The following is an 18,555-nucleotide window of genomic DNA, read 5'->3' as shown; positions in this document are numbered from 1 at the left end:
CAGGGAAGTCCCTAAAATATTCTCTTAATACAGCCATTGTGTTAATTAAGATATTAAAAGTTAATGATGACATTTGATTTTTTTTTAACTTAAATTTTTTAAGTAACTGTAGATTTGAAGGCCACAGTAGTTTTTTGTTTTGTGTACATTTGTGTTTTCATTGCACTGACTAGGAAAGTTGGATTCACTTTTCTCCCTTTGAAAACACGAAGCATGGAGACACTGTGGTATCACTTTGATCAGTGGATGCTATTAAAGGGACTAAACTTTGTCTAAAAATCTTGTTTTGGGGGACTTCCCTGGTGGTCCAGTGGTTAAGACTGTGGACTCCTAATGCAGGGGGCCCAGGTTCGATCCCTGGTTGGGGAACTAGATCCCGCATGCCGAAACTGAGATCCCGCATGCCACAACTAAGACACGACACAGCCAAATAAATAAATAATAAAAATAAATATTTTCAAAAAATAAAAATCGGGCCTTCCCTGGTGGCGCAGTGGTTGAGAGTCTGCCTGCCGATGCAGGGGACACGGGTTTGTGCCCCGGTCCGGGAAGATCCCACATGCCGCGGAGCGGCTGGGCCCGTGAGCCATAGCCGCTGGGCCTGCGCATCCAGAGCCTGTGCTCCGCAATGGGAGAGGCCGCAACAGTGAGAGGCCTGCGTACCGCAAAAAAAAATAAATAAATAAAAAATAAAAATCTTGTTTTGGTGTTTTGATAGAAATTCAGTGAAAAGAGCTTGTAGTGGAATAGGCACAATATGATATAATTTTAATCTTACAAAAAATATATATATACACGTGAATGAAAAGACAGAAAGAATATATGCCAGAATATTTACAGTGGCTGTCTTTGGATGTTGGTAATACAGGTAATTTTGTTTTGCTTATGTAACTATTTTTTGTAAGCAGCTATTCTGTAAAAAGGAAGAACAGTCAAGTCTCTTTAGAGTGGTCTCTTGGAGACATGGGCCTTGCTTATTAGTATTATAGTAAAGTTCAGTGCACAGTTACAGATTTTATGTTTCTTTCAGGTAAGTTTTAAAAATCATTATTAATTTATGTAATTAGAATTGCTTCCCAAGTTTAGTGATGTTTGCTTTTATGAGGAGGAAGCAGTGAAATCCATCATGACCATCCCATCAATTTAACTTTTTCTCCTTATTTTGGGCCACCTGCCCAATCTCTGATCCACAGAAGTTGCCTAAACTGATCTCCCTGCTTCTGCTTTCCTTGGTCATTCTTATTGCATAAGGTATGACAAATGGGGATCCTAGCTCTATCCCAGTTCCCTAGTGACAGGGACACACGATAGTCCAAGTGAGATCTGGTTATTCCCAAGTTACCTGAGCGTTCAGAGAAAAACAGATTTTCCCCAAACCATCAGGAATGAATGATTCTGTTGTGTATTTACCTGTTTTCTTAAATATAACACTAAGATCAGATCACTGTACTCTATTTATAAGCATTTTAGTTAACGTACCATATATAAAAACGTTTAGAAGATTTAGCACAATCTACATGTAGTTCCTTCCTTCTGTTCTCTCCCTGCCTCCTTTGCTGTCCTACTGATCCTACTGATCAAGTACTGCAGCAAAGCACTCTGATATTGATCCTGTAAAAGTCTAATATGGAGATTAATATTTTACAACCGGTGCTCTTCTTACTCAGAATGAATGTCAAAATGTCAGAATGTTATTATTTTTATAGCAATAAATAGCTAATATCAAACAACTTACTTTGAACTGGTTTTTAAGCACTTCATGTGTACTGAACCTGTATGAGCTTATTTAATGTTTAAATCTTTAAAATGAGGTTATTGGGGAAATTTAAAGCTGAGGAAGTGAAGGCACAGAAATGAGGAAATTTGTCCAAAGCTAAGCAGCAAGAGTCCACACTGTTAACCATTATATTAATTGACTGTCAATACCAGACTTATTTTTTTTTAATTCCTTCCTTATTTATTTTTTTATTGGAGTATAGTTGCTTTACACTGCTGTGTCAGTTTCTGCTGTACAGCAAAGTGAATCAGCCATGTGTATACATATATGCCCTCTTTTTTGGATTTCCTTCCCATTTAGGTCATCACAGAGCTCCAAGTAGATTTCCCTGTGCTATATAGTAGGTTCTCATCATTTATCTGTTTTATACATAGTAGTGTATATAAATCAATCCCAGTCTCCGAATTCACCTGCCTCCCTTGGTATCCCTACTTTTGTTCTCTACGAATACCAGACTTTACCTACTGAGGTAACTTACTTCTGCCATTCCTTTCTCCTTTGTTTGTTGTGTATAGGCACAGATGAAAATGATCTGGTTCCTGCTTTCAGTTTTATCACAGCTGGTGGAAAAGCTCATGTTTTACGAATGCAGTATAGAACAGATTTTGGAATCCCATTCGCGTTTCAGTTTTAGCTGTGTGATCTTTGGCAAATTAGTTTTATTTCTAGTGTAGCAATAAAAGTGGTACCTACCTTTTATAAGGCTTTCAGTATTGAAAGAGAACATTTACAAAGGGCACAATCACTAGCATATGCATGTGTTCATGTTAACTCTTGTCTGTGGTTGGAGGTGTTACCAGCCATTGAGCATTCCCCCCAAAGCAGTAATCTACATCAGATCTACCCATGTCTGGCTTCTTGCTTACTGATTTCTAGGCTTAAAGTTTATTCTGTATGAATTATTTGGCCCAAAATATTTTTTCATCAAATAGTTACTAAAACATACCCTTAGGCTTAGATCTTTGCAGAGCATTGCCCATGAAAACTTTGTAATTTTTTAAATGTTAAACTATGTGTATTAATACGATTGTGAATAGTGTTTTCTGTTTTTTTCCATGCCTGTTGCACATTTTGGTTCTTCATGGTTATATTACTTTATCTTTGCATCACATATGAATAGCTTTATTTTGCTATTTGTCCTTATTTTGACTAATTCTTTGTTCCAGGAGTTAGAATATGATTAATCATAGCATAATGTTTAAAGAGGGTTATTATTGGACTGGCACAATAGGAATGCTATAGGACAAATGCCTGAAACAAGATACTTAAGCTGAAACCTGATGTTTGTGTTGAGATTTTCTGGGAATAATAGGGCCGAGTTGGGCATTAAGCAGCATTAAATAAATCCCATCTTGACAAAACAATTTAGACTTGCACTTATATTCTCAGGTGACCGGGTTATCGATGTAGGATCTGAGTGGAGAACTTTCAGCAATGATAAAGCAACAAAAGATCCATCTCGAGTTGGAGATTCTCAGAATCCTCTTCTGAGTGATGGAGATTTGTCTACTATGATTGGCAAGGTAATAAATCCATTTGGCAGGAAGTACCAGGTGCAGACTGACTAAAGACCTGTTTGGGAACTTTGCAAAAGTATCAGTCTGCCCCAGTGAGTAATCTTGATCTGAGAATAAGATTTGCCAGTACTCCTATTGTGAATGATGGTTGCCTTATGCATTTCTTCCATCTTAAATGGGAGACCAATAGATTGAAGTTACAGGCCCTTGTTTTCATGAAGCAGTTTTGCACAAAAAATTGAGTGTAGTATGTTCTTTGAGTTCATATTGACATGTTCCTTGAATATGAATGTTTTCTCTTTTCCCTCGATACCACCTAAGATAAATTGGATCTCAGTATAGACTACTTTCTAATATTGGTGAATTTACTTTCCTCATCAGTAAAGTGAGAATAATACTACTTTATAGAGATATTGAGGGTTACATGGGAATGTATGTAAAGTATCTATAACACATGTAGTGTGTAGAATGTGTTCAATAGATGGTACCTGCTGCTATTATATAAAGCAGGAGCATAATCTTCCTGGCAGCCTGGCTGTTTTTTGCTCTGTTATCTGAATTGGAAGTAGTAGTGGCATTATTCCAAAGGACTCATCAAGGAAGTGTATGCTATTTTAGGACTGAATCTGTATTACTGCATAGTCTATTTTTAAGAAAGTATTCAAAAGTAGGTCATTATTTTTTCATGGTCTATAAATTACATATTAAGTTTGAAAAATGGTGTAGGCTAATTTAAAAAGTTTATAATATTCAGAAATATTTTAAAGTAGGAGGTTTCTGTGTTTGCTTTAGCTTTACAGGCTGGAAAAAAGTATACTAAGGACAGTTTTAAATGTTTAAGATTGCAACTAATTAATGCTGTGACTTTTTTAATGTTTAATTTTTTTCAATAGGAAATACATGATTCAAAAACAAAAATGTAAAAAAAAACCACAGTGGTTTTTCCTCACCCTTGACCCCTAAACTCTGTTTCTGTTGCAGCCCCCTTTCCCTGTCAGAACAGGTAACCACTATTAGGTTCTCCTGTTTCTTTTGAAAGTTGTTTATGCCTATATGGCAAAGAAATTTTTTAAGATGGTACATTTGTCATATGTTAAATTTCTGAATGTATTTGGGGATATTTCTGGACTTTGCATGCTTTCTCTAACCTGGTCTAGTTAGTCCAGTGCCACCCCACACTGTTCTGATATCTGGCTTTATTGTCCTTTTCCAGCATTTTCTTCACTTGTCTTTTCCATTTAAAGTTAGGATAACTTTGTTTAGTTTAAAAACAAAAAACAAAACTTGGGTATTATTTCAACTGAGTTTTGTTAGATTTGCAAATTGCCTTAGGGAAAATTGACTTCTTAAGGAAAAAATCTTGTTATCCAGAAATATAGTATGCATTTCCATTTCCTTAGGTCATATGTGTCCTTCAGTGGATGTTTTAAAGTTTTCTTCATCAAGGTCTTGCATGTTTCTTAAGTTGATCCCTAGATATTTTATCTTTTTTGTTGCTGTTGTAATTGCAGCTTTTTCTTTCATCTTCTAACTGGTTGATTACACATATGTAGGCTATTGATTTCTATTTGTTAATTTTGAACTTGCCCCTCTAATGAATTCTCTTATTATTTATAGCAGTTTGAGTGATTTTCTTGAGTATTCTAGGTAAATACAAAGGTAGTATCTGCAAATAGTTTATCACTTCTGTCTCAAATTTGTACTTCTAATCTTTCTCTTGCTGAGTTTTAATATAATTATACTAATGTAATTAATATAATTGTTATATAATAACATTATATAATTAAAATTACATCATGTTGGTTAGTTTTTCTAGTACAGTGTTAGAAAATGGTAGCGGTAGGAGGTGTTTTTGTCTTCTGACTTCAGTGGTAATGCTGCTAATGTTTCTTCATTAATCATTGTGCTGGCTTTGGACTTGGGAGTTTTGTTTGCTTAACTTTTTTAAGCACCTTTGGAGATTATCATGTGACTTTTCTCCTAGGTCTATTAATATGATGGTTTATATTATTAGATTTTCTAATAATATATTTACATTTAAAGTATTTGCTAGAAAACCTCTTTAAAACCATCTTAACCTGGTACTTTTTCTTTTGAGGAATAGAGAGGTTGCTCAGGGTAGATTTCTTGGGTAATATGGAGTCAGATTGTATAAGTTAAGTTTTCTTAGAAATTGTTCATTCAGGTTTTCAAAGTTTTTTGCGTAAAGTTATAAAACTTTGTTTTATAGGGTACAGGAGCTGCAAGTTTTGATGAATTCGGTAATTCTAAGTACCAGAATAGGAGAACCATGAGTAGTTCTGATCGGGCAATGATGAATGCATTCAAAGAAATCACTACCATGGCAGACAGAATCAACCTCCCTCGAAATATAGTTGTAAGTTCTTGTCTTTAAGCCATGCTGGCTTTGACTTAGCATAATTTAGTGAAAACATGAAATTTTGCTATTGTGGCTAATTAAATGGCCTAGAATTAATTAAACTTAGTTTCTCTGCTTTGAAGGATCGAACAAATAATCTGTTCAAGCAAGTGTATGAACAGAAGAGCCTGAAGGGAAGGGCTAATGATGCCATAGCTTCTGCTTGTCTCTATATTGCCTGCAGACAGGAAGGAGTTCCTAGGACATTTAAAGGTAAGTTTTTAGTTGCTTAGATATAAATGTTATCTATTTCATATTAAAGTGACAGACCAAAGTCAAGCAGCTTTGACAGTAGGTAGATAAGTCATGTCTTCCTGGTTACATACAGTAATCCACCTAAGTACCTTTCTAAACACCACCTTATTTTATTCCTTGACAAAAATTCTGTGATCATACTGATCATGTTCTTTTCAGGCTATTGCCCATGTAAAGTCATGTTAGTCCATGTATGCCCTCTGTTCTTTGCTAGTAGGATCTTCTGACTATATCTTGTGCGTTTTGAGCCTGGCATCAGAAGCCTTTGTAGTAAGTCTGTACACTGGATGCACAGAAAAGTTTCTGCTCCCAGCACAGGTCTCTACAGGTGAGGGAGTCAAGCCTTAGAAAGCATGAATGAAACTTTTTCTCTTTAGTTAGACAGTTTATATTTTCACACTTCGGTTGGAGGCTTTGCAAGAACCAGTGTTTTTCATCTAATTTGTAGTTTACCCATGAAAACATTACAGCTTATTCACAGTGTTGCTGTGATACTTACACATTTTAGCTTAAGACTATAATTACCCTTCATTCATCCATGAATATTTTTTACGTTTTCTTGTGTCAGAGTGAAGAGGCAGTGACCATTATCATTACCATCTTTTGGGTTATTACAGCTAAAACTAAGGCTTTTGTTAAATTTATTCTGAAAGTGGTAGTTGAATTTTTAGAATAACAGGGTCAAATATTTGATCTCATTTTTCTATAGCCTGTAATCTCAGGGATTGCATGTACGTATGCCATTGTGTAACTTGAGAAGCCTTCTTTAGTTTGAGTATTTTCTTTCATCTTCTTGACATACTCCTTACAACAGATTAATACATAAATATCAAAGAAGTTTTTGATTGGTTGAAGAAACTTGCATGAATTGAAACTTAAGAGAAGTTAATATTTTGAAATATTAAAACCTACATTTAACTTTTTAAAAACTTCTTTTAAGTGTAATAAACATTTAAATTAACAGAAATTTTAAATTAGCTCTATGAGAAGTATCACTGAGAGGATTAGAGATTGATCTTTAAGGCATGATTGAATTTTGCAATTAGAATATATTACTTTTATAATCAGAAATGATAGATTTTACAGTGAACTACATGGCCTATGTGGATTTATTTATTTATTTTTTTTCTCTTTTTAGAAATATGTGCCGTATCACGCATTTCTAAGAAAGAAATCGGTCGATGTTTTAAACTTATTTTGAAAGCTTTAGAAACCAGTGTGGATCTGATTACAACTGGGGACTTCATGTCCAGGTTTTGTTCCAACCTTTGTCTTCCTAAACAAGTACAGATGGCAGCTACACATATAGCCCGTAAAGCTGTGGAGTTGGACTTGGTTCCTGGAAGGAGCCCAATATCTGTGGCAGCAGCCGCCATTTACATGGCCTCACAGGCATCAGCTGAGAAAAGGACCCAAAAAGGTAGGATTGTTCATCAGGAAGGGTAGTGATGAAATTAATAAAGGCTGTAGTATGTGATTGTATTTCCATTTTAAGTACGAAGCAGGTACAGGCCTACCTGGTTCTGTTGCACTTTGCAGATACTGCATTTTTTTTTTTTTTTTTTACAAATGGAAGGTTTATGGCAATTCTGAATTGTCAGATGATGGTTAGCATTTTTTTAGTAATAAAGTATTTTTTAGTTGAGGTATATGCATTATCTTTTTAGACATAATTCTTCTGCACATTTAATAGACTACAATATAGTGTAAATATAAATTTTATATGTATTGGGAATCCCAGAAATTCCTGTGATTTGCTTTACTGCAGTATTGGCTTTATTTCAGTGGTCTGGAACTGAACCTGCAATATGTCTGAGGGATGCCACTAAATATCTAGAGCCCATGTTTAAGAGGTAGTTCCTTAGCATCAAAACTTAAGAAAATACAGCATTTTAAGTGTCTCATAAATAAAAATATTTGGAGGCATAACCCTGTGTACAGACTTAACTTTTTTTTCATTTGAATTAAGTAATTAATTTTAGTTTGTACATTTTTCATTTTTAGAAGTTTTTATTTGTTCGCCCTAAATTCTCCTGGTTATTTTGAATAGTCTGTTTTTCCCCTCAAAACTTAACTTTTTAAATCTTGAGAGGAGGTGGCCATGCTTTGTTTCTCATTGGCTGGCATGGTACCCTACAGAGAGGCACACTATAAATATGTGTTGACCATCAAGTTTTAACTTTCTGTGAAACCTGTTCTCTTTCTTCTTTTGTATGCTATTCACAATTTCTTCGTGAAAATGCTAACATAAGCAGTTAAACCTTCTGCAGCTATTCTTGAATTTACTGTTGTAGAACTTTCAAGCAGAAGTATTAAGTGAATTTCTTTACAAGCATGCATTCCTTAATTAGTTCCATGATCCTCAAAAAGATTTATAAAGAAAAGGGAGCAGTCAATTCTAAATTTAAAAGTGAGGTAGTGAAATTACTTGCTGCCCAGCACCCAGTTGACATTCACATAGTTGACATTGATTGGTATTTATGTCTAGAAAAATATAATGCAACATACGATAAGGAAATTTAAAATTAGCTAATTGTGCACTGATGGCAGCATCCACACTGAAAAGCTGTAAAATCTCACTGATTTGAACTGGCTCTGAAAAGACGGTAAAATGAGTTTGTATTAAAGGGTGTGTTTAAAAAATCTATTTTGATTAAGTATAACTAACCAAATAATTGTCAAGTGGCAGTCCTTTGGGACTTGGTTTAAAAAATGGAAGGAAAATATGACACTGACTTTGAATGGTAAAAGTGGATCCTTGGATTCTGTAATAGACTGTAGAAATAACTCATGTGAGCTCAATATATATGCTCAAGTATGTGTTTATAATAGTGAAAAACATCTATATCATGCTATAATATACAGCTGTTTGACCTCAGATATGTTAAGTAGAAAAAAGAGGCTGTAGAAAAATACTTATAGGGACATCCCTGGTGGTCCAGTGGTTAAGACTCCAAGCTCCCAATGTAGGGGGCCTGGGTTCGATCCCTAGTCAGGGAACTAGATCATCACACATGTCGCAACTAAAGATCCTGCACGCGGCAACGAAGATCCCACGTGCTGCAACTAAGACCCAGAGCAGCCAAATAAATAAATATTTTTTTAAAAAAGAAAAATACCAACATGATCCCATTTTGGTTTTAACCTAACAAGAACCTCTTAATAGAGGTTTAGCTAGGGGAGACGTTGCAGGGGAACTTTTAAACACAGAACTAATAAAGTGAATTTCTTTACAGGAATGTATTCATAGATTCTGTGATCCTCAAAAAAATTTATTGTGAAGAAGTCAGTTCTAAATACAATGAGCAATATAATAGCTATCACACATAGTGCTATGCCTTGAACACTGTTTAAATGTTTTCCGTATAGTAAACCTTTTAAACTAATTCGACAATGCTTTGCGAAAAGTACTAATACCATTATTATTGTTGTTACTGTAGCCCTGCTTTCTACTTTTTAGTTTTTGAAAATATTTTTGTTTTCTTTTTCACTTAAGACGTTTTATAGTACCATGTCTCACAAACGCAGGTAGTAGAAGGGGAGGTAGGATGGAAGTTAAACTTAATATTGCAGGTAGTAGAAGGGGAGGTAGGATGGAAGTTAAACTTAATATTTTGATTTTTGTCTTTTAGAAATTGGAGATATTGCTGGTGTTGCTGATGTTACAATCAGACAGTCCTACAGGCTAATCTATCCTCGGGCCCCAGATCTGTTTCCTACAGACTTCAAATTTGACACCCCTGTGGACAAACTACCACAGCTATAAATTGAGGCAGCTAATGTGAAACTCCTATGAACACTGAACTTTTGCCTGTTGTACATAGCCTATACAAAGTGCTGGATTGAGCCTTTAATAAGGAAAAACGAAAGATATGGTACGCATTCCAGGGCTAAATATTAATTGCTTGGCATTCATATGTATATACTAGTGAAACATATTTAATGACATTTCTTATTCAATTTGCTTCCTTTTGTAGCAATCTAGGAAACTGTATTTTGGAAGATATTTGAAATTACATAATTCTTGAATAAAACATTTTTCAAAACTAAAGGTTTTGTTACAGTTATGTTACATGTAATTTATAATTTATATAATTTATAATTACAAATAATGCATATTGTAGCTAATGAAGCTGATAGAGGTCCTTGTTTTCCATTATTTTTTCATATATATTTAATTTTCTTATTTTAATAAAGTTATGGAAATAACAGGCTTTTGAGGAACCACTGTTGAACATATTTAGTTTGCAGTTTAAAAGGAGGTGTGTGTGTGATTTCTTAATATATGTATATTAAAAAGCAAGAAGTGATGAACAGGGCCTTGAAAGGCACTGGCTTTAGAGATACAAGAATGTTTATGTGTTTTTTTCTCAGTGAGCTTATTGAGCAGAAGATGATGCTAGTAAATAATTAGTAACAGAGACAGATTTCAATTTCCAAATGTTTACATTTCACTGTATAGAATCTGTGTATCTACAGTTCTTTGTTATTTCTACTAATTGGGATACTCATAGTCTAAAGAATATTTAAAATGGAGATTATTGGGCCTGAGGATGTCCAGGAATTTGTTTAACCAGCACCTTCTCCCTAGGTGATTGTGATGTGTACATGTTTTGCATCTCACTCCGAGGAACACTGATTTAAGGTCTCTTGACTGGTAGGCAATGTAAGCGAAGACCAACAACATTTTGCCCTTTTGCCAGCTAGGTAGTTTGTACAGGGGACTTGAATCCATGCTAAACAAACATACCCACTGCTATAAAACAGGTGTCATGGTTCTTACACATTTGTAAAAAGGTTAGCACTAGATTAAAAGGACAATCTCCTATTGTGGCCTTGGTGGGCAGATTGCAACTCTGGTCCAGAGAGCAACTTTCCCCTCTGTAAGATCAGACTTCCACTGTCATTTCTGTTGACCATGGGAGGGGGATAGGTATTGGACCACGAAGACAAATGGTATTTCTCCCTTACACAAAATGTAGGACACTCAAACACTACTACTTAAAGCTGTGGAAGAACACCAGACAAACCAACACAAGAACAATATAACCCAAATACAGGATTGCAAGGATAGTGATGAAATGTATACGCCAGGCACGTAGAACCCATCTTACCCGGAGTGAGACCGAAGAAGGAAAGAAATCCTAGGTTAATGTCCCTAGGTTAATGTTTTGGTCCCCAGCACCACACATCTCCATCTTTCCAAGTATGAACTGAGAGCAGTAGCCTCCCTCCTCTAATGCTCCCCAGTTTCTAGTGATTGACCACAAAAGTCCCATTCAGTAATGCCTGACTCTGCAAGCTGCAACCAGTTAAGTAAATCTTAAAATAGTTATTTTTGCAGTTATCGAAGGTTAGTGCATGCACATGATAGAACATTTGGGAAATGCATAATGAAAACATTCATGAGCCACCCAAAAATAGCCACCAGCGTTTTGGCATTTTTTTTCTTTCCAGCTGTTTGCTGTGCTTTATTTTTAAAACATAGGTGCAGTTCAGGTATAGTAATGTGATTTGTTTAGTTTTTTCATTTTCCTGGCTACGAAAATGTATTAGATAACTAGAAAAATGCAGCTAAGCATAAAGGGAAGGGAGGGACCTACTCCTGCCACTCAACTATGTCAACATTTTGGTCTATTTTTTAGAATACATTTTAAAAACATGGATCAATAAAACTGATTTTAAAGAGTAATCTGTGGGCAGAGGGGTGTATTTGCTGTTTTAGAGAGTGGAGCTTACAGCCTTACCTCCAGGTGTGGAAAAACTCCCCATACATAGGTGGGCAACCACCTCACTGGGAGCTGATCATACGTAGAATGTGAAGCCTGTTTCTGTTTGGGGCCTGCATTTTTAGCAGGTTAGGAATATTAGTGAGCTATGCAAGGCCATTTCTTTGAAGATAAAGTAGATCCATCCTGTTCATGCTAGCATCTTTAAACAAAGAGTTGAAAACTTGGTTACTGTGGCCCCTTCCATTCGGGTATTTAAAACAAAGACTTGCTGGAAGCCACTTTTACGAACAATTTCTATTACTCTAGTTCAAGGATTTGGTAAGTTTCATGGAATCTGAGTTTGCTCCCGTCTGATCTCCCCATTTTGTAGTTCAGAGAAGCCTAGAGAAACCAAAAGCTTTGTCCAAGTTCACTTAGCAGAGATGGGACTCACTCAGGTCTCTTGATCACTCAATCCACTGCTCCTTTCCACTGAACCATGCTGTTGAAGCTTACTTCACAGGAAGCTGCTTCAGGCCTGACTTAAGTTGTAGCTTTCAAATAGACTTCTTTTCAATTTATAAATGAACAGAATTATTCAGTGCAATACTTGTATCTGGCTCTTTGGGGAAAGCTCTTCAGAGTGAGTTTTTGAATTATTTTTAAATCCGCTCAGGAGACAAGGAGTTAATAGCTAGAAATTGTTCTTTTAGCTCTTCCTCCGAATGAAATGCTTCTTAAACTAAATATGTCTTGATAGTAAGCCTCTGTTCAAAGCAACAAATGTACTTTACCCAGGGTTGTCTTTGGTTTCTGAGCTAATTTTGTATCACAGGTGCAAGATTTACTTTGATTATCAAGATGAACAGCTGGGAGGGGTCAGCCTATTACCCATCTGGTCCTAATCCAGCCAAGAGGCCTCTCTGCCCCATGCCAATATTTCCAATTGTCAGTGGCCCTGACTTTTCCTGTTGCTGGAGTTTTAATCTCATTTGCAAATTATGGAGCTACTGAGAGATTTTTGGCCCCCTGAACACCTCACTCCCTCCCAGGTATTACACATACATACTTCTTACATCAGGATCTCAAGGTCCTAAGGTGTCATGCAGAACCACTATTTGGCTGATCTCTAGGCCGCAGGGATGCCAGCATCTCTCAAAAGCACAAACTTCCATTCATAATCCTTACTGGCATTTCTCTGGCTGGCGGGACTTTTAACTGCCATTCTAGGACGCTCAAGCTTATACTTGGTGAAAGAGGAGCAGGGAAAAGGTGACTATGAAACTTCTGCAGAGTATCACAACCTCATGGTTTTTCTCTGATCTGCAACAGCCTATGGCTGCTATAGCCGTTTTGGGGATTTTTTAGGTCATCATTCCTCTTTTTTTAAGTGAAGTTGATTTACAATGCGTTAATTTCTGCTGTACAGCAAAGTGATTCCATTATATATACTTTAAGATTCTTTTCCATTATGGTTTATCATAGGATACTGAATCTTTGGTGTACAGTAGGACCTTGTTGTTTATCCATTCATTCTATATATAATAGCTGCTGACCCCAACCTCCCACTCCATTTCTCCACCAGCCCCCGCCTCCTTGGCAAGCACAAGTCTGCTCTCTCTGTCCATGAGTCTGTTTCTGTTTCGTAGATAGGATCATTTGTGCCATATTTTAGATTCCACATATAAGTGATATTATATGGTATTTCTCTTTCTGACTTCACTGAGTATAATAATCTCTAGTGGCATCCATGTTGCTGTGAATTAAATTATTTCATTCTTTTTTATAGCTGAATAGTATTCCATTGTATATCCATTCATCTGTCAGTGGACATTTAGGTTGCTTCCATGTCTTGGCTATTGTGACTAGTGCTGCTATGAACACAGGGGTGCATGTATCTCTTTGAATTAGTTTTGTCTGGATATATGCCCAGGAATGGGATTGCTGGATCATATGGTAGTTCTATTCTTAGTTTTCTGAGGAACCTCCATACTGTTTTTCCATAGTGACTATACCAACTTACATTCCCACCAACAGTGTAGGAGGGTTCCCTTTTCTCCATATCCTCTCCAGAATTTGTTATTTGTAGAGTTTTTAGCAATGGCCATTCTGACCAGTGTGAGGTGGTACCTCGTTGTAGTTTTGATTTGCATTTCTCTAATAATTAGTGATGTTGAGCATCTTTTCATGTGCTTTTTGACCATCCATATGTCTTCTTTGGAGAAATGTCTGTTTAGGTCTTCTGCCCACTTTTTGACTGGGTTTTTTGTTTTCTTGTTGAGTTGTATGAGCTGTTTGTATATTTTGGAAATAAAGCCCTTGTCATTTGCATCATTTGCAAATATTTTCTCCCATTCTGTAGGTTGTCTTTTCATTTTGTTGATGGTTTCCTTTGCTGCTCTGCAAAAGCTTGTAAGTTTGATTAGGTCCCATTTGTTTATTTTTGTTTTTTATTCTATTGCCTTGGGAGACTGGCCTAAGAAAACATTGGTAATTTATGTCAAAGAATGTTTTGCCTATGATCTCTTCTAGGAGTTTTATGGTGTCATGTCTTATGTTTAAGTCTAAGCCATTTTGAGTTTATTTTTGTGTATGGTGAGAGTGTTCTAACTTCATTGATTTACATGTGGCTGTCCAACTTTCCCAACACCACTTGCTGAAGACATAACAACCGACACTGCAGAAATACAAAAAACCATAAGGGAATAGTATGAACAATTAGGCCAACAAATTGGACAACCTAGGAGAAATGCACAAGTTTCTAGAAACACAGCCAACCAAAATTGAATCAAGAAGAAATAGATAATTTGAACAGACTGATCACTAGAAGTGAAATAGAATCTGTAAAAACTCCCTACAAAGCAAAAGTCCCCTCCAAACAAAAGTCCAAAACCAGATGGCTTCACAGGCAAATTCTACCAAACATACAAAGAACTTATACCAATCCTTCTCAAACTCTTCCAGATATTGAAGAGGAGGGAATACTCCCAAAGACATTCTATGAAGCTACCATCACCCTGATACCAAAGCCAGACAAAGACACCACCACAAAAAATTACAGGCCAATATCTTTGATGAATACAGGTGCAAAAATTCTCAACAAAATATTAGCAAACCAAATCCAGCAACATATAAAAAAGATCATATGCCACAACAAAGTGGGATTCACCCCAAGTTCACAAGGATGATTCAATATACACAAATCAATGTGATACACCACATAAACAAAAAACACATGATCATCTCAATAGACACAGAAAAAGCATTTGACAAAATTTGACACCCATTCATGATAAAAACTCTTACCAAAGTGGGTATAGAGGGAACATATCTCAACATAATAAAAGATATTTATGACAAACCCATAGCCAATATACTGCTCAATGGTGAAAAGCTGAAAGCGTTCCTGCTAAAATCTGGAACAAGACAAGGATGCCCACTCACTTCTTATATTCAACATAGTTTTGGAAGTCCTAGCCACAGCAATCAGACAAGAAAAAGGAATAAAAGGTATCCAACTTGGAAGGGAAGAGGTAAAACTGCCATTATATGCAGATGACATGATACTATATATAGAAAACCCTAAAGACTTCACACAAAAACTACTAGAACTGATAAATTCATCAAGGTAGCAGGATACAAGGTTAACATGCAGAAATCAGTTGCATACTTGGGAATAAACCTGACCAAGGAGGTGAAATACTTATACTCTGAGAACTATAAAACATTAATAAAGGAAACAGAAGATGATTCAAAGAAATGGAAAGATATCCTATGCTCTTGGCTTGGAAGAATTAATATTGTTAAAATGGCCATACCACCCAAAGCAATCTACAAATTTAATGTGATTCCTATCAAATTACCCATGAAAATTTTCACAGAACTAGAACAAATAATCCTAAAATTTATAGGAACCATGAAAGATCCAGAATTGCCAAAGCAACCCTGAAGGAAAAGAACAAAGCAGGAGGCATAACTCTCCCAGACTTCAGACAATACCACAAAGCTACAGTAATTAATCAAAACAGCATGGTATTGGCACAAAAACAGACACATGGATCAATGGAACAGAATAGAGAGCCCAGAAATAAACCCACACACCTACGGTCAATTAATCTTTGACAAAAGAGGCAAGAATATACAATGGGAAAAAGACAGCCATTATTTGAAATAAATGTTTTGAGACATCTGGGAAAGAAGATCATTGGTATGTAAAGTACTTAACAAGAGTAATAAAAACAAGCAAAGAGTGATATTATGTTGAATTTAAGATTCTGTCAAAAGATATTTTGTTTTAAATTGACATAGTTGAGAAAGTTAAAACCACAAAAGAATTGGGTTTAGTGCTCTTAAAGACGTTGGAAAGGCTACTTTGTTCTATACTATTCTGAAAGACAGGTCTAGGATGCAAAAGTTGCATGGAGCTCCCAGACGACCATATGGTCAGGTTGAAGACTTCACTGAAGGTATTTAAGCAGAGACTTAGCTGATCTGTAAGAGATTTTTCTGGAAAGACCTTACTGCCTCTGTGGTTCCTTCTAGCTCTACAGCTATGAGACACCAGAAAACTTAATGATGGACTCAGAACTTTCAACATCCTCCTGCATTGCTGTGGCCCAACAAATATTATCTGGTATTTGAACAACTCCTCTTTCACTGTCCTAATTTGTCATTGTGAGCAGAGGTCTTGCTCTTCAGTACAAAAGAGGGGCTTGGATTTTGGCCCTTATACCACAGTTCAGCTCAGTGACTTTGAGTAGACCATCATATTGGAGATGGTCAATGACAGCTCTAAGGCATTTAATTAAGGGTCTTCTAGTAGCATGGACATCAAACTGTAGGCTAGGGGCTTTGACGGAAGACCTCAGAATTAGTTCCAGTGAGTGACAAACTGGGCCCCCAGCCTGCTTCTGCTCTGACTTTGTTATGTGCTGGAGTAATGCTGAAGATTTTGTTTGAAAACGAAGGTTAAAAATCAATGACCTACTATAACTTCGTCATTTTACAGATGAGAACATTAGGGTGAAATGTTCACATATCACTAGTAAGGTGAAATCACTTGTCCAAGGTCACACTAATAGTAGCAAAATAAGGGCTAGTCCTAGGTCTCTTTGCTACCTCCATGTGATGATTTTCCAAGTGGCTATAAGTTTTTTTTTTTTTTTTTTGTGGTACATGGGCCACAAAAAGGAGAGGTCACTGTTGTGGCCTCTCCTGTTGCGGAGCACAGGCTCCAGACACGCAGGCTCAGCGGCCATGGCTCACAGGCCCAGCCGCTCCGCGGCATGTGGGATCTTCCCGGACCGGGGCACGAACCCGTGTCCCCTGCATCGGCAGGCGGACTCTCAACCACTGCGCCACCAGGGAAGCCCGCTATAAGTTTTAAGTGACAGCTTATATGTGGAACTTCTCTACAGATTAGGAAGAACTAAACTTAAATAAGGGATGACTCTTGTGGTGGTTGTCAGAGGGACACTTTTATTATGTTGGAGCCCAACTACAATTCATATCAACAACTAATCGTAGGTTGAATCTCAATCACTCATAGAAACTTCCTAATATTTTATATTATTCTAAATGTCTTTGTATAGAGCAAAGCAGGCCATTCCTTCATCCTCCACTATGAAGACTCTGGAGATACAAGATACAAGAGGTGAATAAGGCATGCCCTGTCCTGACGCTATGAGCGAGTATAAGATGGAGGTGTGTACAAAGCCCAAGGGAGTCAGAGAGAAGGAGACATTCATTGTACCTGTGTGGAAAGAGCAGGGCACAAAGAGGAAAAAAGTACTTCTTAACTGGAAAAGGCCCTTAAAGGATAAGTGGAAATCACATTGCTTGGGGAGACATTTCTGTGATGTGGTTGGTATATGGCCCCTATGGGCTACCTGTAGTCAGTCCTAGTCCTTTGTTTCTACCACCTGAAGAGGCTTTATTCACCCACTTTTCTCTCTCCTGACTGCCTTACCCTAGTTTAGGCCTTTATCATCTCCCACAGTTGCTGAGGTGGCTCCAAGCTACTGCTCCAGGCTTCAGACTTGAACCCTCTGATCCATTCTCCCCATGCAAATCTAACCACATTTCTCCCAGCTGAAGATGCTTCAGTGGCTCTGAGGCATAGGTGATTTATCAGAAAGCTAATGAAACTTAAGGTGCACTTGCACAGACCCCTTCCAAGGCTCTCAACTTAATTCTGTAGCTATAAATACAAAATCATGGATTTCTTAAAGATGGCCCCCCAAATTGTATATACTTTTGGCCCCGCAAAATTTAGATCTGCCCCTATGACAAATAACCCTTTCTGATGTGGAGAAATGGGAACCCTCCTACACTGTTGGTGGGAATGTAAATTGGTACAGCTACTATGGAGAACAGTATGGAGGGTCCTTAAAAAACTAAAAATAGAGCTACCATATGATCCAGCAATCCCACTCCTGGGCATATATCTGAAGAAAACCATAATTTGAAAAGACACATGCACCCCAATGTTCATAGCAGCACTATCTACAATATAGCCAAGACATGGAAGCAACCTAAGTGTCCATCAACAGATGAATGGATAAAGAAGATGTGGTACATATATACAATGGAATATTGCTCAGCCATAAAAAAGAATGAAATAATGCCATTTGCAGCAACATGGATAGACCTAGAAATTATCATGCTAAATAAAGTCAGAGAAAGATGAATATCATATGATATCACTTATATGTGGATTCTAAAAATAATGGTACAAAGGAACTCATTTACAAAACAGAAACAGACTCACAGACTTCGAAAACAAACTTATGGATACCAAAGGGGAAAGGTTGGGAGAGGGCTAAATTAGGAGTTTGGGATTAACATATACACGCTGCTATTTGTAAAACAGACAAC

The 18,555-nt window shown here is 36.8% G+C and overlaps 1 protein-coding gene across 1 annotated transcript in view; it reads left to right on the top strand.

Annotated features, from left to right (window-relative positions):
• Positions 1-13,067, top strand: part of GTF2B (general transcription factor IIB) — a 30,155-nt gene extending 17,088 nt beyond the window's left edge. The window contains exons 3-7 of the mRNA XM_079944006.1: positions 3,167-3,300; positions 5,525-5,671; positions 5,797-5,926; positions 7,107-7,388; positions 9,601-13,067. Of these exons, the coding sequence (XP_079800132.1) occupies positions 3,167-3,300; positions 5,525-5,671; positions 5,797-5,926; positions 7,107-7,388; positions 9,601-9,734 (827 nt within the window). The 3' untranslated portion in view covers positions 9,735-13,067. The remainder of the gene's footprint in view (positions 1-3,166; positions 3,301-5,524; positions 5,672-5,796; positions 5,927-7,106; positions 7,389-9,600) is intronic.
• Positions 13,068-18,555: the final 5,488 nt, after the last annotated feature.

The sequence above is a fragment of the Stenella coeruleoalba genome (genome assembly GCF_951394435.1).
Source record: "Stenella coeruleoalba genome assembly, chromosome: 1".
NCBI lineage: Eukaryota > Metazoa > Chordata > Mammalia > Artiodactyla > Delphinidae > Stenella > Stenella coeruleoalba.
Note: the sequence above shows the minus strand (reverse complement) of the source record. Positions and strands in the feature narration are given on the sequence as shown.